This window comes from Schistocerca cancellata, chromosome 6 (assembly GCF_023864275.1).
Source record: "Schistocerca cancellata isolate TAMUIC-IGC-003103 chromosome 6, iqSchCanc2.1, whole genome shotgun sequence".
NCBI lineage: Eukaryota > Metazoa > Arthropoda > Insecta > Orthoptera > Acrididae > Schistocerca > Schistocerca cancellata.
In genome coordinates, this window is record NC_064631.1 from 71,528,418 (window position 1) to 71,552,640 (window position 24,223).

Sequence of the window (24,223 nt, forward strand, 5' to 3'; positions counted from 1 at the left end):
TATTATGGGATGTGCGACGAACGTATGCGTTAGAACAGTGAGGCGACAACGTGAATCCAATCGAGCATTTATGGGACGTAATCGAGATGTCAGTTTGGGCCCAAAATCTTGCACCGGCAACAGTTTCACAGTTATGGACGTCTGTACAGGCAGCATGGCTCAATATTTCTACAGGGGACTTTCTACGACTTGCTGAGTCGATGCCACGACGAGTTGCTGTACTATGACGGGCAAAACGAGGTGCGGTACGACATTGGGAGATATCTCATGCCTTTGTCGCCTCGGTGCAGTAGAGTCACATACGACGAGGATTAGCAGAAAAGTAACTGGTTCTATACGAACTACAAATGGAGAGAAAGTGGGAAGTAACGAGGAGATCTACGAAAACAGAGAAATATATCAGTATTGGCAAAGCGTTGATTAATATTCTTTGCACACCGAATGAATGAGAATAGGCTAACGAAACAAATATTCCTGTATTTCTGGAAAGAGGAATCGACAACAACATGGATATTAACGATGTAAAAAAGAAGTAGAAAGAAACATCAAATAATCGGAATAACTGAAAGAAACCTTTCTAAGAATAAAACACTGAATTTAGAAGACTTTCAAGGCAGGAGAAATAAAAAAACAGCATGGACATAAGAAAGGAAAAGTCAGCGTGGGGATAAGATGGAGGGGCTCTGGAGAAATGGGAAACAACAACATAGAAATAGGAGGAACGGAAGCTGTCGCGCGATACAAAAATAAGAATAATAAACGATGACTTCTATTGAAAGTCATCCTGTCCCACCGCCTTTTATCACTTGTTACGTCGAATACCTCATCGTGCGCAGCTTTCAGAACATGATTACTTTTATATTTTGATTTGTATAATCGTAACAAATGCTTGCCACTGCTTTTACTATTTTGTCTCTGTTCTTGGTTTCTCTTTATTTTCAATCCTTCATACTCTCTAGTTTTCGTTTTACACCTCTACCAAACTTTCGAAGACAATTTTGAAGGAATGTTGGCTTATGCTGAATATCTGGTTCGTCAAAGTCGAAAGCAAGGCGCTACTGAGTAAAATCCGTTTTGTTATACCTATCGATCGGATGAAACTACACTGTCTTGTTCAAGACCTTTTTTTTAAGACGAGGAGCATTCCACAAATTATGTAGCTCTGATATCCAAGATACACCAATACTGCCTTTTTTTCTCAAATCGTCGCTTTTTAAGCTCTCTCTGTTTCATAAGCTAATCGTACAGAAGCCTACAACGCAAAACAATCTTTAAAATATATGCTGTTTTATTAGAAATCTACCAACAAATTTAAGTCTTCAGGTTTTATCCAAGGTCTAGTGTTACGTTGTTTATTGAGTTCTATTTCGAAATATTTAAATCTAAAAACGAGAAAGTCTTTAACTAAAATATATCAAAATCGGGTCTCAATTCTTGTAAGAAGTTTATTTCTTTACTCTCGATAGAACTGTAAGAATTTCATACTAAATGGATGTATAGCAGTGTGCTCCCCCGCTATCGGAATGTCACATTTACATACTCCTCGAGCCACCGTACGGTGCGTGGTGGAGGGTACCGCGTAACACTCCTAGCCATTTCGTTTCCTGTTCAACTTGCAAACAGATTGATTGGGAAACGACTGCCTGTATGCCTCCGTATGAACTCTAACTTCTCATATCAGCTTCTTAGCAACGTACGTTGGCAGCGGTAGAATAGTGCTCAGGTCAGCTTGAAGAGCCCTTCCCTAAATTTCCTCAATAGTGTTCCTCGAAAAGGACATTGACTTTCCTCCAGGGTTTCCCATTTGGGTTCCCGAAGTATCTCCGTGACAGTTACGTGTTCATTAAATCTACCGGTAACGAATGTAGCAGCACTTCTCTAGCAGCGTAGTAACACAACCGAAACAACCGGCTATATCTTCCAATCTTAAGTTGCATACTTTTCGAAGACGGAGTCCTCATTGGCGCTCGCAAAGTCTTCGGTATGTTCCATCATGACTGGGGAAAGACGTACAATAAAAAGAGTTGAGGCACGAAAGGTCACCGATCTACAGAAGCACGATATACATGTACGAATCCGAGTTGTACATTTGGCTGCATGCTTCCTGTTGCAGGGGAGATGATCATCGCCAACGACAAGTACAACATGACGGAGATCAACAGCTCCTTGTACAGCGTCCAGATGAAGCTGGTCATCCGCAAGATCAAGAAGTCCGACCTCGGTGGCTACAAGTGCATCTCCAAGAACTCCATTGGCGATGCGGAGGGCAACATCCGACTCTACGGTAAGCAAGACCAACCCACAGGGTGACAATTATTGAATTATATGAAAAAACACGTAAATTAGTTACAAACTACGGCATGTGCACACTTTATTCAACATAAAAACGTCACTACAGATATCAGGATTTAGTTTATCACATGTTCGATATGCCTGCCATCATTGGCGATGATGTGGCGCAGACGAATAGGGAAATTCTGCATGACCAACTGAAGTGCTGGAACAGTGATGCTGTCGATGACCTCCTGAATGGGTGTTTTCAGCTCAGCAATGGTTCTGGGGTTGTTGCTGTTCACCTCGCCTTTAATATAGTCCCAGAAGAAGGAGTAGCATGTGTTCAGATCCGGACAGTACGGCCAGTGGCCTCTGGGTACCACAGAGCCAGAATGCGGTCCCCATAGTGCTCCTCCAGGACATCAAACACTCTCCTGCTTCTATGGGATCGAACTGCGTCTTGCGTAACCCACATCTTGTCGAAATGAGGGTCACTTTGGATAATGGGGATGAAATTATCTTCCAAAACCTTTACGTACCGTTCGGTAGTCACCCTGCCGTCAAGGAATATCTCACCGATTATTCCTTGACTGGTCACTACACAGTCTCATGTTGAGGCTGAAGAGACTTTTCGATCGCGAAATGCGGTTTCTCAGTCGCCCAAATGTACAAATTTTGCACACTGACGAACCTTCCAAATAAAAGTGTGCTTCGCCGCTAAACCAAACCATAATGCGCATACTAATTTCCATTGTGCCCCGCAGCCAACCGTGCAGCTTGTGCGTCCTAACTCAAACCGTTCAGAAGTTAAGACGATATTATTTCATACAGGTCAATAACTGTCACCCTGTTCGTAAGACATCGAGAGCTATGCCATAATCAGCCTGTTCATTGCTGCATGGAAATTATACACTGATGAGCTAAAACATTATGACCACTGCCCACGCGAGGTTCACTGCCTGCCGATGGTGTTGCGGGCACGTGACGCAGTAAGCAAAGAATATAAACAGATGAGAGACGAATTGGCAGTCATTATAGCGAAGATAGGGTAGCAATTGCGGGACTCCACTGATGTAAGGGAACATTGTTGTGGAGCTGCGGATGGAAACGACAATCTCTGAAACGGCGAAGCTGGTCGCCTGCTGACGTACTACGGTCGTGAACGCCTATGGAAAGTGGTTGACGGATGCTCAAATAAAGATTAGGCCCGATGGAATTGGACGACCGGGTTTCATCACAAAACGAAGAGGTCGGAAAATCCCCCATTGTGTAATCCGGGATAGGCAGCGATCTGTGGCAGATGTAACAACGGGGCGCAACGCCGGTGCAGGCAAAACTGTTTAGGAGCACGCCGTTCAATGGCGGAACTCCACGTCACAGGATCCCTACGTGTTCCAGTGTTTGAAGTGCATTGAAATGTTCTGTTATTTGTGGTGGTAGGAATTCATGCAAGGGCCAAGTTGGAAATTCAGCATTTCTTGTAGTTGACAACATCTACATTTATTTCACGAAAACATTTGCGATTTTCCTTTACAATCGAATGAAGTCAAAAGATTGTTAACAACAACCAATAATCACACAGCGCCGGAAGGGCTTAGAAATTTACTTTAAGATTTATCCTTCTTTTTTTTTAAGAAAAAATTAGAACAAGATGAACATCAATAATCACGGAGCACCAGAAGGCTTAGAATTTACTTTAAACTTCTCTCTTAAAAAATTTCCAGTAAGATGAAAACCAATAATTACCAAGCGCCAGAAGGCTTAGAAATAGCCTTGAAATATTTAAATATAACAACAAGGTCAGAAGGCCTATAAATATCCCCTTAAAAATTAAATAAAACGATTCAAGAAACCAAGCGGTTCTAGGCGCTACAGTCTGGAACCGCGCGACCGCTACGTCGCAGGTTCGAAACGTGCCTCGGGCGTGGATGTGTGTGATGTCCTTACGTTAGTTAGGTTTAAGTAGTTCTGAGTTCTAAGGGATTGATGACCTCATAAGTTAAGTCCCATAGTGCTCAGAGCCATTTGAACCATTTTTTGATTCAAGAAAAATAGATCAAGATAAGTTTACAATTGTTCCAAAACAATTTAAGAGAGTAAATGTCCCGCATCAAAACAAATAGACCACGGCGGTGTGAAAACAGTGACAGCAAGCAGGCCTTTATTTATTGAACCTGATCAGATTAGGGCCAGCAGGCCCTCTCTTACATCGGACCAGTGTTCCACACACGCAGCATTTCACACATCAGAGTTACATCATGACAATAGTTTAAATAAGAAAATTAGACTACTCTAGTCACAATATGAATAAAGTGTAATGACTAAGACCTAATAAAGTAATTACTGGCAGTATTTTTACAAAAGGTGCTATACATACAAATTATGATAAAAGCAATAATAGTAACAGTAAAAAAAATCAAATAATAACGATAAATATGAGAAAAAATGGCAATAGTAATGAAGATTTGTGCAGATGTATATTAATATCTTGGTGTGTAAAGTAGATGTTTACTAGTATAGCGAGTTTTGGGGAAGGGAGATTTAAGGAGGAGGAAAGAGGGGAGTAATGAGGTGATTTACATTCATGTACAGAGGAAGGCATTACTGTTGCTTAAGTAGATACGTCATTAACTGTTTTTTGAAGCCGGACATGTTTTTAAGTTCTCTAATGTAACGAGGGAGGTTATTCCAGAGTCGGGTTCCCGCTACTGTAAAGGACTTGGAGAAGGTGACCGAGCGATGCAGTGGAACAGAGAGGATTTTATTATGATGGATGGGAACGTGTGTTTCTGTCATGTTGATCCGACATAAGCGTTAAGAATGAGTAGAGATATGAGGGACAGTGTACATTTATAAGGTAGTAAATGAGACAGAGTGTATGAAAATCTCTGCGCTTGTCTGCACGCAGCCAGGACAATTTTGCATATGCTGGTGAAATGTGATCAAAAAGTCGAACGTCACAGATATATCGGACGCAGGCATTCATGACCAGTTCCAGACGTCGCGAGTTTTCCTGAGAGAGGCCTTGTAGGATAATATCGCTGTAGTCAATAACTGGGAGTATAAGCGTTTGTACTAATTTCTTTTTCAGATCGAAAGGGAAGAGTTTCTTATATTATTGTAGGACATGAAGGGATGCTGATGCTTTTTTGCACACTGCAGTTACGTGCTCTGTCCAATTCAGATTTTCATCTATTGTTACTCCCAAACTCTTTGCTGGGGGAGAGAAGTTAATATTTGTTCCATTTAGGATAAGAGATGGTACGGATTTCCGATGTTTTGGGCTAATGAGCTTAGAGTGACCAACAAGTATCGCTTGGATTTTAGATGGGTTCAGTTTTAGTCCTATATCCTGTGCCCATTTTGATAGTGCATCGAGATCACTATTGAAATTTTCAATAGCTTTCTTAAGATTGCTTGGTTTCGCACTTAGATACAACTGAAGGTCATCAGCATACATATGATATTTGCAATAAGTCAGAACCGATGACACATCATTGACATACAGAGAGAAGAATAGGGGAACTAGTACTGAGCCTTGGGGAACGCCTGACACTACCTGCCGCCATTGTGATTTTATATTCCCGGACAGGACGGGTTGCTGACAAGACGTCATGTATGAGCGAAACTATTGCACTGCACTTGGTGAGAAATTTAGACCGCTAAGTTTGGCTAGTAAGATGTCGAAGTCGACAGTATCAAATGCTTTGCTGAAATCTAAGAAGCAAATGATAGTCGCCTCTTGTCTGTCCGTGGCAAGTTTCAGGTCATCTGTCACCTTTATCAGTGTGGATGTTGTGCTTCGATGTTTACGGAAACCTGATTGGTATTCGTCTAGTAGGTTGTTAGTAGTTAGGTAGTTGGTGAGCTGGTCATGGACTACATATTGTAACGCTTTTGATAGTGCAGGAAGAACTCAAATGGGGCGGTAGTCAGAGGGTGCTGTGGCGATGTCCTTTTTAGACAGTGGCTTAATTTGTCCCAGTTTCCAGGCCTCAGGGAAAACACTTGTGATTAATGAATCGTTGAAAATGTCTGTTGTAGAGGGCAGTAGTTGATCAATAATAAGTTTTGCCATCTGGATAGTGATGCCATCATGTCCAGTAGATGCTGATGTAATCCGCATTATGGCTTTCTTGACAGTATTGCAAGTGACGTGCCGTAGATAGAATTTTTCTTTGCTATAGTCGTTCATCTCCAAGAAGTAATCAATGATTCTCTGTTTCTTTTTTTTTATTTTTTTTTTATTTTTTTATTTATTTTTTTTTTTCGGTTCAATTTTGGTTGTAGGCAACGTGAAGAATCGGTTTAGTTCTTCAGCTGGGACCAAGTGATTTTCTGCAACTTTTATTTTGCCTAAACGGAGACTACGGAGATTTTTCCACAGAATAGCTGGTCTACATCTATTGTCAGCTAATGTACGGGCATGCCTGAGCTTAGCGTTTCTCAACACTTGACTGACTTTGTTTCGCTTCTGCTTGCATACAGTGTGATTTTCAGGTGTAGGGTGTATCTTGTATGCTCGATGTGCAGCGTCTCTGAGATTCATGAGCTGTTTTATTTTATCAGTCAGCCAAGGTGCAGGTTTCCTTTTTACTTTTCTGGTCTTTATTGGAGCGTATTTGTCATATAGTTGAGTAATTTTCTTAGTGAAATCTTGGAGTTTGTCGTTTATGTCCATGAGGGGAGTAGAGGTCATCCCCCAAACTATTTCTTGTGCGTCAGTTTCGAGTTCAGGCAAATTTATGCGTTTGAAGTCTCGGTATGTAGACAGTTTTTGTTTCTTTCTAGGACATTCTAGTGAACACGTCATGAAAATGATGTCATGGGCAGACATGCCAGGCGCAGATATTTGAGAGGTGCGGATTATTCTGTTTGGAGATTTCGTTGCAAACAAATCTATGAATGTGTGACTGGTAGTCGTGTGATGAGTAGGTGCCAGCTGAAGTAGCGTCATATTTAAGGAAGAAGGCATCCTCTTAAATTTCCCACTGGAAGGACTATTGCGCAGAATATTAATGTTAGTGTCACCTGCTATTATTACATGTTCATATGACGATTCGCGACTAGAGAGAGCAATTTAGAAGCAGGCGAACCCGCCTACTTTAGGAGGTTTGTAAGGGACCCATATTAAGCACTTTCTGTTAAGGGATTTGATCTCTATGAACATATATTCCTCTTCTTTATCTACATTGTTGTCGGACGTGTGTAGTACAATAGGTGACAAATCAGAGCGTATGTACGCCCCTACTTCGCCCCCTCGTATGTTGCATCTGTCGTGCCTGAGAAAGATATAGCAATCTAGGTTTACGGAAGTTGTAGGAATACTTGGTTTCAGCCAAGTCTCTGACAAAAGTATTACGTGTATATCAGTATTCTGAAATATATATTTGAACTTGTCTAAGTGAGCTGTGCAATATGCAGCTTGGTGCGTTCGGGTGTTGATTTCCCGAGGAGACTGCCGACAGATGTTTGCGGGTCGTGGTTAGCGGTAACAAGAGGGTCTGGCATGAGTAATGCGGAAGGCGTGTGAAGGGGGGGGGGGGGGGTGAGGGAGTGTCCTCCCAGTTCTGAGCAGTGAGAGCGGCCGAGAGGGGGACGGATGCTTCCCCGGGGAGGCAACGGGAGCTGCGGCCAAAGTCAGCGAGGTCTGCAACGGTTCTGGAAGTAGCCGTGGGCTGGCAGGGGAAGGAATTTCGCCAAACACAACGGGAGTAATCTGCACGTAACGGTAGAGTGTGATATTAATTGCACTTATGAGGATAACAACTAAAGTATGATGGTGGGTTGCTAATTAAAGATGGAAGTGAGACTACCTTATGTAATTAACAAAATTACATAAGAAAACTATTAGAGATGACAATAGTTATGTGGAGAAACGAAAAGTTGATAATAGAGATAATAACAAAAATTACGTTAGAAAACAATTAGAGATAAAAAATAGTTATGTGGAGAAACGAAAAATTTGATAATACATTAGTTAAGTTATGGTTGACAGTGTAAACAATATAAACATACAGGGTAGTGGCAGCAAGATTAGACATGATTTAGCTTATAAAGCACAGGCTTTCGAGTTCATTAACACTGCAAATTGTTCTCTTTCCGTTTTAGGTATTAACCATTATCCTGCCGTCGTTTGTCCATACGTTCTGTAGCCCAAATTTCGAAATCAATCTCTTCAAAATGTTTAGTCTTTCAGATGTCAGATCCTCGCGTACTGTCAGACCCGACTTCGCGAGATTCTTCTTTGCTCTGAAGATTTCAGATCTTTTCCTATAGGACACAAATTTCACTATTATAGGCCTTGGTTTTGCAGAACCTGGCGACCAACAACCCACTCAATGTCACTCAGATTCACCTGCACGCCTAGCTTTTCTTGGACAAGGCTTATGACTAGTTCATCTGTGTTCTCTCTGCTGCTCTCTGGAATGCCGAACAGTCTGAGATTATTGCGTCTCTGGTATTGTTCGAGCTCGTCCGTCTTCTCGATCAATTTCTGTTCGAGCAGTCGTGCTCTCTCCTCACTTGCTTTTAACGATGTGTCCAGTGCACGGATCTCGCTCGCATTCGCCTCCAGAGTTTTCTGTATTTTGTCCGTCACTGCAGCAGTGACAGCATCAGTGATGGTTTGAACAACGAGCCCGAGCGTCTCCTTAGCCTGCAGCGCGGCACTCACCGCAGACGTCACGAGTGCGGCGACGTCAGCGATGCCGGGCGGAGCGGCCGCAACTCCCGGTGTAGACTCCACCCCTGCGCTGTCGCCGGCCTGGCCGTTGGCTGCACTGCGTGTTGTTCGGCGATTTTCCATTTTAAGTGCGATTCCGTGTAATTGGTGCTCAGTATGTGATGTAAAATACGACACCTGGCAGTAGATATACGGGTTTAGTATATGTAGACTAGCTTAACAGCTTAAAACACCTCCAGATTTCACGTTAACTTGCGAGCCAAGCTAACGCACGTCACTCACTCGCCGCCATCTTGAGGTGGTCTTTAGGGGTTAAGTTTTTGGTAAGCTGGCAACACTTTCAAATACATATGTATAAACATCGAATCTCTGGCATCGCTGCAGCCGGAAAAAGATCGGGCACGAGCGGGACCAAAGACGACTGAAGAAAATCGTTCAGCGTGACATAAGTGGAACCCTACAGCAAATTGCTGCAGATTTCAATGGTAGGCTATCAACAAGTGTCAGCGTGCGAACCATTCAACGGAACATCAACGATATGGGCTTCTGGATCCAAAGGCCCACTCGTTTATCCTTGATGACTGCACGACACAAAGCTTTACGCCACCAGGGCCCATCAATACCGACATTGGACTATTGATGACTGAAAACATGTTGCCTGGTCGGACGAGTTTCGTTTGAAATTGTATCGAGCGGATGGACGTGTACTGCTATGGAGACAACCTCACGAATCCATGGACCCTGCATGTCAACAGGGGACTCTTCAAGCTGGTGGAGGCTCTGTAATGGTGTGGGGCGTGTGCAGTTGGAGTGATATGGGACCTCTGATACGTTTTGACAAGTGACACATGCGTAAGCATCCTAACTGATCACCTGTATCACCTGCATCCATTCATGTTCACTGTGCATTCCGACGGACTGTGACAAATTCGAAACCCCACACGACCAGAAACACTATGTAGTGGCTACAAGAACACTCTTCTGTGTTTAAAGACTTCCACGGGCCACCAAACTCCCCAGACATGAACATTATTGAGCATATCTGGGACCCCTTGAAACGTGCTCTTTAGAATAGATCTCCACCCCCTCGTACTCTTACGGATTTACGGACAGCCCTTCGGGATTCATGGTGTCAGTTCCCTCCAGCACTACTTCAGACATTAGTGGAGTCCATGCCACGTCGTGCTGTGGCGCTTCTGCGTGCTCGAGGAGCCCTACATGATACTAAACAGGTGTAGCAGTTTCTCTGGCTCTTCAGTGTGTGTATCTGTGGTGAACTAAACTTACAACAGAATTTAAATTAGTGAAATTTAGTAACTGTCTGTTGGCTTGAAACCCTCCTATTTTGCACAATTTTGAGCTTGATTCCGGGAGGGGAAGGAAGGCAAGGGCAAACTTAATGAGGAACGGGAAATTAAGTAGATCCCCAGACAGAGCGTCGCAGTAAGCGTAAGAGCTTAAGTGGCCGACCACCCTTAACCACAGCTGGGCACGGAATAGCAGTGCGAGTGAGGTCCTACTGCAGCAGCAGCCTCCGGCCGGAACCGCGCCCGCTTCCCCTCCCGTCGTCCACTTAGCCGGCTGGTGAGGCACACAGGGACAGTTTGTTGGCTGGTCGGACGACTAGGAGCTGGGTCAGCGCGTAACATGTCTAACTAGCCCAGCCTGCAAAACTGGCAACCTGATATTAGTTTTAGATCAACTTAGACAGTAACCACGTAAAACGCAAGAATAATTTGCCACTTAACCTTCTGAAAATTTGATCGCTTTTTTTACAAAAAGAAATCACAAACACATAAGTAAGTTTATAACACTTAACCCCAAGAAATAATCAAAGATAACTGCAACAAAACTATTATTTGTCCCCAGAATCTGGCTATAAACATTTAAATAAGAGTTGCCTCCATAAATCCAGTACTACTGACAAACATTTAAACAAGAGTTGCCTCCAAAAATCCAGTACTCGGACAGCGTTAAGACTCACGCCCGGTACTCACAGCTTTACTTCTGCCAGTACCTCGTCTCCTACCTTCCAAACTTTACAGAAGCTCTCCTGCGAACCTTGCAGACCTAGCACTCCTGAAAGAAAGGATATTGCGGAGACATGGCTTAGCCACAGCCTGGGGGATGTTTCCAGAATGAGATTTTCACTCTGCAGCGGAGTGTGAGCTGATATGAAACTTCCTGGCAGATTAAAACTGGTAGAGCACTTGCCCGCGAAAGGCAAAGGTCCCGAGTTCGAGTCTCGGTCGGGCACACAGTTGTAATCTGCCAGGAAGTTTCATATCAGCGCACACTCCGCTGCAGAGTGAAAATCTCATTCTAGCGTTAAGACTGACTGATCATTCAAAGATCTAACTAGATACAAATGCTGCACTTCTACCTTACCATTATAGGAAATTCAGCAACAGTCCTCAGTGTTCGCTACATGACAGCCGTCTCCTCATGCGGCTACGGCGTACTTCTAAAACAAGGTTAAAAAAGGAGTTTAACAAATCGGCGCAATAATTGCCGTCTTTCCCTGTACGGCTCTCATTAGTTGGACCCCTTCACAGATCCTCGGACAAAACAACACCACAAGGAATTGAACAATACTAAAACCAGTCTCTTTGCAGCAATAGGGACGAATTACAAGTAATCAGGGACACACAGAACCCAGAAGCGATCGAAAGACCCAATACACGTCGTCGAGTGACCGACTAAAAAACGGTCGTTCCCGAAGAAATCAGAGACAAGAGGAAAGGCTGCAAATGAATCGCCAGCTGATAGCTTGTTACTAAGAGCTCAGTTCGTCGTCCAGCAACACAACGGGCTGTGGCGGCAACACACTTTCGATGGAAAAGCAATAGCCATCAGCCTCTCGCGGAACGGTGCCTTTGGGCACTTCTCGCACAGTCGGCCAACCGTCGTCCCGATCGCTTCAGCAAGGGGCCCCAACTTATCTCCCACGGGTGACTAAACGGGATTCGCATGCCGCGAAAATTCGGCCCACAGGCCGCGGCGCGGCGGCAGAGCCACCGGACGACCAAAGCAGAAAACCAAGCAGGGGAAGTCGCCCGGAAGAGAACGGCTCGGTGTTGACCCAAAGATACGATTGCAGTGGGCACAGCATCACCGGGATTTCACTGTGGGTCAATAGAAACGTGTCACCTGTTGGATTGATCGCATTTGTTGTTACACCAGGTCAGTGGTTGGGTTCTTATACGCCGTCATCCAGGCGACTGGCTCCATGAAATATTACCACGCCAACGATGCAGGCCGGTGAGGGCAGAATTATGTTGCGGGGTACATTGAGTTGGGATTCCTTGGAGTTTGTGATGGTAACCAATGGCATCATGAGTGAACTACGTGAAAATTATTGTTGACCACCCGCATAAATTCATGCTTGGTGCCTGTCCCTACAGCAAATAAATATTGCAGCAGGATAACTGTCCGTGTTGCTAGGTCATAATCGCGCTACAGTGGTTTGAGGGGCATTGGCCAGCAAATATGCTTGACCCTTAACCAATGGAATACATGTCAGTCACCAACTGCGTGCCGTTAAGCTACCATCCTGTAGTTTGTGGGAATTACTTGACCTGTACGTAGATATCTGATGTCACATACTTCTCGAATCCTGCCAAGCAGAATCGCTGCTGTATTGTGTTTGCATAGGGGACCAACACGCTATTAAATAAGTGGTTGGCTGGTTGATTTGGAGGAGGGGGCCAAACAGTGAGTTCATCGGTCCTGTCGGATTAGGGAAGGATTGGGAAGGAAGTCGGTCGTGCCCTTTCAAAGGAACAATCCCGGAATTTGCCTGAAGCAATTTAAGGGAATCACGGAAAATCTAAATCAGGATGGCCGGAGGTGGGCTTGAACCGTCGTCCTCCCGAATGCAAGTCCAGTGAGCTAACCACAGCGTCACCTCGCTCAGTAAACAGATGGTCATAACGTTTTGGCTCCTTAGTGCCCGTTAGTATATGCGTCGTTCTGATAGCACGAGCTAAGTACTTGTAACTGTGTTGCAATGGATATTTTATGACATCATTTAGTTTTCTCCCCACTCGCCCGGATAGCATAGCCGGCCATTTTAAAGCGGTCGCTTTCGGGATACTGGGAGGCGTGCCTGCCCCAGATCGAACCAGCCCAGTGAACGACGAGGGCTTGTGTGCTAGTCTACCTGGATGTGCTTTTTAGGCGGTTTCTCATACACGACTCGGTAGATACCGGGCTGCTACTTAAGTCCGACCTCAACTACACGATTCAAAAACATTTAGAGAATGATCTCACCCCTGCACATAACGCTAGACACAGATGAGGTACAAAAGTTCCATTCCAGGGGGAGGTGGTGGCGTTCAGGAAGCGCATCTCGTCACCCACCAACACTTGCAACGCCAAATTCGAAATAACACATAAAGCCCTTAGCGGCACGTGATAAGACGGGAGAAAAGAAGGAAAATATTTCATTTTCCTCTCATGAACCATGGACTTTTGCCGAGACAGGCTGACATGTGTGTCTCAACGATAAAAATGGCGTAATATAAATCCAACCACAACGGATGGTCATCTGTGGAAATGCCGGACTATCTTGTGGTTCCTGGAGGGGGACAGCAGCCTTTTCAGTAGTTTAAAGGGCAACAGTCTGGTTGGAAGACTGATCTGGCCTTGTAGAGTTAGCTATCACGACCATGGTGTGCAGATACTGTGAACAGCTAAAATCAATTAAATTACAGGCGTTATCTTTTTGCCAGTCACATGCAGCCCTGGTGGAAGGATTAATATTGATGACATCCTCGTGGTTAAAATATTCCAGCAATTAAGTAGGCCCCATCTGGATCTCCGGAGCTTAGAGAATTGGAAAATGGAACGGGATAGGTTTAAGTTAGATATAGAGTGGAGTGGGAGGAAAAACAAGGTTTATGGTCACTTTAGTACACAAAATCAAAAATAGAAGTAATGCGGAGTAGGTCTAATTGTGAATTAGAAAAAAGGAATGCAGGTAAGCAACTATGAAAAGCATAGTGAAGGTGCTACATTAGCCAAAACGTACTAAGCCAACGCACACCGCCGTGGTACAAATTTATGTACCAAATAGCTCAGCAGATGATGAATAGATTTTTAATTGTGAAGGGAAATTGATATTCGATCGCAGAAAAAGAAAGAGCACGAAAAATATTAGTGGAATATCGGCCACGTGAAAGGAATGAAAAACGAAGCCACCAGTTAGCAATTTACACAGAGCATAATTATTAAGTCATCGCTAAAACTTAGTTTGGGAATCATGAAAGATGGTTAGGAGCTAAGGTGGCAACGCAGTACTAGGCAAATAAGGGAAAGCCGAAAAGTTGAAGGGATATATAGGGCTCCTGTGTAAGGGAAACAAACCTGAGGATAGAAAGAAAAGAGGAAGTCGGTGAAGATGAAAAGGGGGATGTGACTCTATGAGAGGACAATTTGTTGAAAGATCTAATGGAAAACAATGCGCGATGGAATAGATGACATTCCTTCGGAATTACTGAGATCCTTGCGAGAGCCAGCCATAGCGAAATTCCAACTGGTGTGCAAGATATACGAGACAGGCGAAATACCCTTAGATTTCAGGAAGAATGTAATAATTGCGATACTAAAAAATGCAGGCAGGTGCTAATACTACCGATCGGTAGTCAGCGACGATTAATCTATATCCTCAGTTCTACCAGGTGTCCTCATTTATTCATTTACCCACTTCCTAGTCTCCTACTATTTTTTCCTTCTCTGTCTTTTACTACCGCCGAATTCCAGCCACCATTGACTATTTAATTTTTGTCTCCCTTCAGTGTCTTTGTCTCGTCATACATCCTTCAGTTTCTTCATCATCAGCAGATCATGCCAACATATACTATTGTAGTGTGTGTTGACTATGTGAATATCTTGGCTATGATAGTGCGCTCTCTATGCTATTCATACTAGTTTACGCACATTCGTATTTCCTCATTCGTTATTATTCCTGCATTACTTTAGTTTGATTTTGTGTTAATAACCCCGTACTAACTTGACCAGAAATCTCAGTCCTTCTGCCATCGCATTTCACTAATTCCCACTATATCTTCAACGCTTTGATTGATAATAGAAGGAAGACAAAAAAATCAAGGATTGTTGGCCTGGAAAAAGCGTTCGACCATGTCAAATGGTGCAAGATATTCAAAATTCTGTGGAAAACAGGCGTAATTTATAGGCAGAGACGGGTAATATACAACATGTACAAAAGCCATCGAAGAATCAATGGCGGAAATAAAAGGAAGGTTCAAGAGTGGGACTAAAATTCACGATGGAAGGACATCAGTGATAATATTTACTGACGACATTGCTATCCTCAGTGAAAATGAAGAAGAATTACAGGATCTATTGAAAGGAATTAATAGTCAAATGAATACGGAATATGGATTAAGAGTAAATCGAAGAAAGATGAAGGTAACGAGAAGTAGCAGAAATGAGGTTAGCGAGAAACGTAACGTCAAAATTGGTGAACACGAAGTAGACGAAGTTAAGGAATTCTGGTATTTAGGCGGCAAAATAACCCATGATGGATGCAGCAAGGAGGATATAAAAAGCGCTGGCCGGGGTGGCCGAGCGGTTCTAGGCGCTACAGTCTAGAACCGCGCGACCACTACAGTCGCAGGTTCGAATCCTGCCTCGGGCATGGATGTGTGTGATGTCCTTAGGTTGGTTAGGTTTAAGTAGTTCTAAGTTCTAGGAGACTGATGACATCAGAAGTTAAGTACCAGAGCCATAGGAGCCTTTTTTTTTCATTTATTCACAGTACGAGCACAGCGGAGCTATGTTGACTAACGTTACAAGACCATATAAGTCAGTCATCCACTACTGTTGAAAACACTGCTGTGCCTCTTCGGGAACCACACGTTTGTCTGGCCTCTCAACAGACACCTCTCCCTTGCAGATGCACCTACGGTATGGCTCTCTGTATCACTGAGACACACAAGTCGGCCCAGTTCTGCGAGGTCTATGGTTCATGTTAATGGAGGAAGGGGAACAAAGTGTTTTGTTGTTATTTGTGTTAAATTTTTCACCTAATCCATACTATCATTTGTCCAGATACTCCATCATTGTATAGAAACTATGACCTGACATTCTTTTTTAACCCTTTATAAATACGTTCCTTTTAACAATCTTTTTAACCTTCTCAGGAAGCACGTTGTGTAATTTAAGTTCTTGTAAGAAAACGCTGTTTTGAGCTTTCTGTTCATTCTTTCTTAGTAAATGTTAAGATAAGCGAAGATCTTGCTTCATCGTCACGGATAGAATTGTTTGTGTGGTATTTTTAAATTTTTAAATGTGCTTAACAAGTAAAAAAAATGTACTGACATGATGAACTTAAAATAGTTAAATTCCCACTGTCTTTAAGAGACCTATTTCTAGTTATTATTCCTATAGTAATTTTCTATAGTTTTAAAACTCTGTGTGTTGATATTTTGTGCATGTATTTTCTTCATGACGAGATCCTTCTGAGTAGTCCCCACCCAGATCCATATGGGGGACTATTTTACCTCCAACTTATTTCACACAAGGAGATGCCATCATGTATGCACAGTAGACTGATTACTACAGCATCCAAAATTAGCAATTACAAACATATTCGCTCAGTGATTGATTCCAATGTCTGTATGTATGAATACCTTAACCATCCTCAAACGACACGTGAAAGCGAACGTGGAAGAGTAAATGGACGAATTTCATGTTGTTAAGAATTCCCAACCTTTAAAGGCAGGATAAAAACTCAAATATTTGCAACTTGGAGAGCAGCCGCCACGTGTGACTGGAGGACGCTACGCTCTCATATCACGTTTCAAGTTCCTTGTGAAGCAGCACGTTATCCGAAAGAACCTGTGGACCCTGGACTGTCGAAGGTATCGTCGACAGATGTCTCTGCGATCAGGGTATCGTTGTCCTGCACGGGGCAGCCATCCAAGCAAAGTAAAGCAGCGGCTCGTTATATATCCAAGCGACATTTTCACTGCATTTTTGGCAGCTATTGCCTTTTCTTACCCCATGACTGTGAAACCGCCAATTCCATTCTTGAGTCTTAAACGTATTTTTAAAACGTTAATAACCTTCCCAAGTCAGTAAGAAATGGGATGCTAAACTGCAGGTCTTGCGTGCTATCCTGCATTGATGCTACAATTTTTTTTCATTTATTGCTTTTTCATCTTTGGCAACATTTTGTTAATATGAAAAACGCAAAGTTGCACTTCAGTGCAGAGTAACTGGACAATCCAGCTCTAAGATTATTAATCTAGACTGGTATGGGTCCCACACGTTGGAGAAATATTCAAATATTCAAAGATTCTTGTGAGCAGTGTAAATTGCAAATACTGTCTTTAATTGTTCTCGGAGCATGCTGCTGTACGAACCAGGAATTAGTTTCTTTTTCAAGTTGTGACTTCCATAGTTTTCGAAGGTGACACCATCTTATCTCAAAGTCTCAGCCTCCACAGTAATACGATACCATTTTAGTGGCAACATAATGGAGTCTTTTTATTATCTAATTTGCATCCACAAATCTTGCGCAGTTGAATTCTTTCGCAGGCATTGTTCTCGCGCGCCGAAAAGACACAACGCTTCAAATAAAATACATCACATAACTTTTAAAGACAAAGGATGCCCTAGTGGCAACGAGAAGTTTGGTGGACCCATTTAATTTGCAATGCATTTCTTTCAAAACTCGTCAGACTCATTCAGCGCTTCGCTACAAAAGTTACTACTATGACGGGCCACAGTACCATGAGTACCAGAGACACGTATCAGTTCGTGCTTAACAACCTAACTGCCTTCCTAAGGACGTAATGAACGCCAAGCCGAATAACTGCTTGCATATGGGCCAGTGGACCAATGCGTTGGTGAGTAGCTCAGTTTATGAAGCTCTTTCTCGTGAATAGATCGCCCAAATTTTCTCAAATTGTAATCATTTGTTTGCTTTTATATGTACACTACATGTACCGATTTCTGTCCCATTAGTGGTGCGTCGTGCTTTTGTCTTAAAGTGTATTTCCCGAGGAGACTATGGGCACAAACTGCAAGAGAATTATTGGATGTCTTCCAGATGGATACAGTGCCGAATACTGTCCACAGACACGCTAAGTCGTTGAAATCCCGATATGGTTGGAGGGCCCTGCCCATAATGCTACAAGCGTTCTCAACTGGGGAGGGATCTTGAGGCCTTCCTGGTTAATCTGGGGCCTGTAAAGCTCGAAGACAAGCAGTAGAAATTCTCAAGTGTTTAGGTTGGCATCATCTTGCCGAAACGTTGGCCCAATATGCTTGCCACGAAGGGAAACAAAATGTGTACGATATCACCAACATACCACTGTGCTGTAAGGGTGCAACCAAAGGGGTCTTGTTATGAAAAGAAATGGCAACTCAGATCATTACTCCTGGTTGTCAGGCAGTATGGCAGGCGACAGTCACTTTGGTATCCCACAACTGTCCATTACAGTATTGGAGCAAAGGGGCTGAGCACAGTTTGTTTCGGCAGGTTGCATACATTCAGGGGTAAGCATACATTCAGAAAGCAAGGATACATTCAGGAGCATATTATCACTTTCTTCTTCCTTTCAACCTATTGCTATACTAATTGATTTATGACCCCCTGGAGGTTGGTTTGTGATGCCCTGGGGATAATCCATGCTTCTGAGAAACCTCCACTCCTCCTGCTACCCTCCTCCTCCCCCACCCTTCTGGAAAAAGGGATGCCCATCATGGAACCCATTTCTTGTCGCATCCTCCCCAGATGAATTCTTAGCCACTTTACCCACCCTACAAAATCTCTCGGCCTTCATCTCCTCCCAACCGTCCTTCCCTCCCTCCTCCCCTCTCCTCCCCCTCTCATTCACCTTCTGGAAATTGGTGGGAAAAGCTGAGCTGTTGGTATCGAAGGATCTCAGTGTGAATTACATTCAGAGGATATACTGTTTATTCATAGAATGAAATTTGCCTATTCCTTCTGTAATCAGTTTGTGGGACACAGGGCTCTTCCCTTCTCCTCCCCTCCACCACTTGCGAATTGTCAAGAAAAAGACTTAGTCTGTCCTGAGCTGCTGGAGAGGAAGGATCTATTGGATTGGTTCAAAATGGTTCAAATGGCTCTGAGCACTATAGGACTTAACTTCTGAGGTTATCAGTCCCCTAGAACTTAGAACTACTTAAACCTAACTAACCTAAGGACATCACACACATCCATGCCCGAGGCAGGATTCGAACCTGCGACCGTAGCGGTCGAGTGGTTACAGACTTTAGCGCCTAGAGACGGTCGGCCACTCCGGCCGGCTGTATTGGATTGCCCTAGGTATGTTGCCCCTAATCAGCTTGTGAGCTGGCAGGAAAGAGACTGGAGAGGAAGATGCATCTTTATTTTTAGTGGGAAATGTGTTCAACTGACGAGATGTTAGTGCTGAAAAGAGAGGAGTTTAAAAAGAATATCACCTTTAAGCATACAGATGAGGACTACGAAGGGGGTCATATTTGATGGGAGTAGGCAGAATACTTTTCAGTAAATAATAGAGACTCAGCAGGATGGACTCAGAATGCATTTTGCAACTTATAGAGACTACTGCCTGTGCTGGAGCTGTTCCTGTTTTTTGAAGTGGCTGGTCAATTCACAGTGCAGGAGACAACTTCGAGATTGAACGAACCAGAGGTTCTCGTCTTGGTGTATGGGGCTTGACTGAGGATGCTTGAATGAGTTTTCATCCACTTTTCGATCACGCATGTGTGTATGTTCACCTTCCTGTGTGCCCTAGACCTCAATACAACTCGAAATTGGCAGGAATTGTCCTACAGCCGCTGCAAGAAGAAATGTCTCCTACCGATCTACAACAGTACAGCTGCTGAGGAACTTGTACTTACACATAGATTCATGGTAAGAAGGGACACCACAGCAAACTGTCACTGAAGTGTAGGAAGAGGCGCGTGCTACGGCTCTTAAAGTGAAATAGCTACTGAAGAACTTGTACAAACACATACGTACGTACATAGTAACAAGGGACAGACCAGCACACTATCACTGTAGGAAGGCCAGTACATACGTACCTCAACTGACGGAAAATGCTCCATTGTTCTAATTAGACAGTGAAATTGTTGTGAAGAAACCACCACTAATAAACAGTGCTTCATACACTGGAAATTGAGAAAAACCATTGTAGTAACACACCTACTTCAAAATTTGACCCCAAAAGATCTTGCCAGAAAAGAGCGGCGATAGCTGTATGTGTGTTCACCTCAGTATGTGGATACAGGTTAAGCAACTTAGAACCAGTCTTACCTACTATCCTATTTCCCCCCTATCTCCCTCCATCTGTTCCCCCTGAAGGTAGAGTTATAGGTTTCCTAAGCCTGTTCTAACCTGACCCTGATGGTGCACAAAAAGTTCCTTTTTTTTGCTAGTGGTACACTGTTTCTGGTGTCCAGTAGTTAGTCACAGGTGAAAAAAAAGATTCAAGAACAGGACGCTGCCTGCAAGCTATTAAATGTACTTCTTGAAAAGAAGTCTGCAACAATAACAATAGCAAAATGCCTGACTACAAAGAACTGAACTGTTAACAGCCCGTGATGACTGGGTGTTGTGTGATGTCCTTAGGTTAGTTAGGTTTAAGTAGTTCTACGTTCTAGGCGACTGATGACCATAGATGTTAAGTCTCATAGTGCTCAGAGCCATTTGAACCATTTCGTTAACAGCCATGTGCTTTCAATCGTTCTGGATGTGCCAGCATTGTCTGAAAATCGTCCTCAGCTCAGTAAAATCGGTCTTATGTAGGAAAAACATTGAAATAATATGTCCCATTTAAATGAGATACACATGGATATTGATACTGGTCATCTCACTGCGCGCTGATGTGCCCGCTCTGCCCCTGACAGGTGCAGAGCAGTGCCCACAGTCGCTACCCTCCGCTGCTGTATGTGGTTGTAACAGGTTATCGCTCATGTTTATTCTACTTCTTCAGGTAAACTTTCCGAAGGCTGCCTGGTAGAGGGTTCAGATGCTCCACTGTACTGAATAACGGCTTGTGTGTGTGTGTGTGTGTGTGTGTGTGTGTCTGTGTGTTCTCGTATACTGTGGAAGACGGAGGATTCGTAGACAGTAGAGAAATTTTACACAGATCCCTTGCTATTCATGGAATAACACACTGTGTGTCTGAATAATGTGTTTCCATTCTTAACAGCTCAACTCCTATGAAATCTGTGGTGTCACAGCCAGACACCACACTTGCTAGGTGGTAGCTTTAAATCGGCCGCGGTCCGCTAGTATACGACGGACCCGCGTGTCGCCACTGTCAGTAATTGCAGACCGAGCGCCACCACACGGCAGGTCTAGAGAGACGTACTAGCACTCGCCCCAGTTGTACAGCCGACGTTGCTAGCCATGGTTCACTGACAACTACGCTCTCATTTGCCGAGACGGTAGTTAGCATAGCCTTCAGCTACATTTGCTACGACCTAGCAAGGCGCCGTATTCAATTGCTATAATACTTCTGTATCATCAAGAGCAATGTTCTACAAATGTGGATTAAAGTTAAGTATTCCAGAAGCTACGTACTTTTCTTTATAGCATTCATTACGTATCCTGTTTCAGACCTTACACCAGCCTGAGTGAGCTTATAGCGTGCATTTCGGCCTCCTCTAAAAACAGTGTTGGCAATTCTGCCGACACTTCAAAGTCAGCTCACTTTCTTCTTTTTAAACGAATGAATATACATGAACACTCATTTGCTGCTTGCTCTACTACCAATGTGTATTCTCCATGTGTGATTCTTATACTTGCTACAACGAATGTAGTAAAGACAGACTTCATCTCACATCGTGTGAAGGGTGTAGTCTTATGCTTTTAAAACGAATACTGTGATGGTAATAGAGCAGATAGTGGATATAATACCAGAAGTAGAAGAGCACTATATCCCCTACATTCGACATCCCATGAAGGAACAGAATTAGCTGAGTTCCAAATAGTCAACACACCTCGATATTTTGCTTTCGGAAAGAGCATAACACACATTCCAAACTTGCACAACCAACTGACACTAGTTATGGCCGGCCGGTGTGGTCGTGCGGTTCTAGGCGCTTCAGTCTGGAACCGCGCGACCGCTACGGTCGCAGGTTCGACTCCTGCCTCGAGCATGGATGTGTGTGATGTCCTTAGGTTAGTTAGGTTTAAGTAGTTCAAAGTCTATGTGATGACTTCAGATGTTAAGTCCCATAGTGGTCAGAGCCATTTGAACCATTTGAACTAGTTATGCAGAACGGTATTCTCATTCCAATACTGAACTGCCGTTCTGCGATGACTGTTCCATAGCAATATTAGTCATGTCACTCATCCAAGTACACATGATCTCTGTAGTTGCATGCACGTCTAGGAAGTTAGCACTCCTCATTAATGTATAGCAGATGCGAGCCTGATACATTCGAGGGTGATGTGGTGATACAACAGACGGTTAAGAACAAGAAGAAACGTATGGTTTATGCATGATGGAGCTCCATATGGAAAGAGTTTGAATATTTTAGGAAAATCACTTGTGTTATCAATTCGGGAGTATTGTTCTAGTGTTTGGAGTCCATACCAAGAAGGCGTTGGAAAGAGACAAATGATTATAGAACATAAACACACACTCCTAAGATTACACGGTTGTGCACTGAAACTCTCTATAACCTTAAAGGGGTGTGGTTTCCGATATACTAACTGTGGAATGCAATGTTGTTAATACTCCAATGCAGGAAGTATATTTCCATCACTCGACATACATTGCAAAGTAATATTTCTGAGCTAGATCAGAAATGTAAGGACTATGGTATGAAGATTAGCATCTCCAAAACGAAAGTAATGTCAGTGGGAAAGAAATATAAACGGATTGAGTGCCAAATAGGAGGAACAAAGTTAGAACAGGTGGACGGTTTCAAGTACTTAGGATGCATATTCTCACAGGATGGCAACATAGTGAAAGAACTGGAAGCGAGGTGTAGCAAAGCTAATGCAGTGAGCGCTCAGCTACGATCTACTCTCTTCTGCAAGAAGGAAGTCAGTACCAAGACTAAGTTATCTGTGCACCATTCAATCTTTCGACCAACTTTGTTGTATGGGAGCGAAAGCTGGGTGGATTCAGGTTACCTTATCAACAAGGTTGAGGTTACGGATATGAAAGTAGCTAGGATGATTGCAGGTACTAGTAGATGGGAACAATGGCAGGAGGGTGTCCACAATGAGGAAATCAAAGAAAAACTGGGAATGAACTCTATAGATGTAGTAGTCAGGGCGAACAGGCTTAGATGGTGGGGTCATGTTACACGCATGGGAGAAGCAAGGTTACCCAAGAGACTCATGGATTCAGCAGTAGAGGGTAGGAGGAGTCAGGGCAGACCGAGGAGAAAGTACCTGGATTCGGTTAAGAATGATTTTGAAGTAATAGGTTTAACATCAGAAGAGGCACCAATGTTAGCACTGAATAGGGGATCATGGAGGAACTGTATAAGGGGGGCTATGCTCCAGACTGAACGCTGAAAGGCATAATCAGTCTTAAATGATGATGATGATGATGATGATGATGATGATGACATACATTCAGCCTGAAAGTTTTCCATCCTATTTACTACGGTGACAAAAATGATAACACTACCACCTTCTACACACAAAAAAACATAGAATATTTGTGATACACGTACTATGTAGATTTGCAGAAGTGTAAATAGCACCCCCCGCGCGAAGTGGCTGCGCGGTTTGAGGCGCCATGTCACGGACTGCGCGGCCCCTTCCGCCGGAGATTCGAGTCCTCCCTCGGTCATGGGTGTGTGTGTTGTTCTTAGCATAAGTTAATTTAAGTAGTGTTTAAGTCTAGGCACCGATGACCTCAGCAGTTTGGTCCCTTAGGAATTCACACACATTTTTGAAAATATAGCAGCCAATTACGGTTAAGAAATTATGCTATGATCGCATCAGTTACATAAAATGATCGTCAACAACGGACAATGCGTGAAACAACGACTTCTTATGAGGAAATTGGCAAATGCATAGCAGCAGTGCTTGACGTGTTTCCATGCCATGCTACACTAACTCCGTGTACAGAACAGTCTCTTCCATACACAACTGTCAAGCAGATGTATACCAATGATTTCATCACCTCAGAAACCCTTGTCACTGGCTTAAAATCACTGCAGCTATGAAAATGACGAATCACTGCAGTCATGAAACTGAAGACTTGATCTATGTCAAAGATGGGGCAAGTAAATGACGTACTTCACATGCAT

At 43.4% G+C, this 24,223-nt stretch overlaps 1 protein-coding gene across 1 annotated transcript in view; it reads left to right on the forward strand.

The window, feature by feature from the left end:
* The window catches only part of LOC126088144 (lachesin-like), a 566,198-nt gene that overhangs the window by 487,111 nt on the left and 54,864 nt on the right, over positions 1-24,223 (forward strand). Inside the window, exon 6 of the mRNA XM_049906261.1 lies at positions 2,114-2,284. Within this exon, the coding sequence (XP_049762218.1) occupies positions 2,114-2,284 (171 nt within the window). The remainder of the gene's footprint in view (positions 1-2,113; positions 2,285-24,223) is intronic.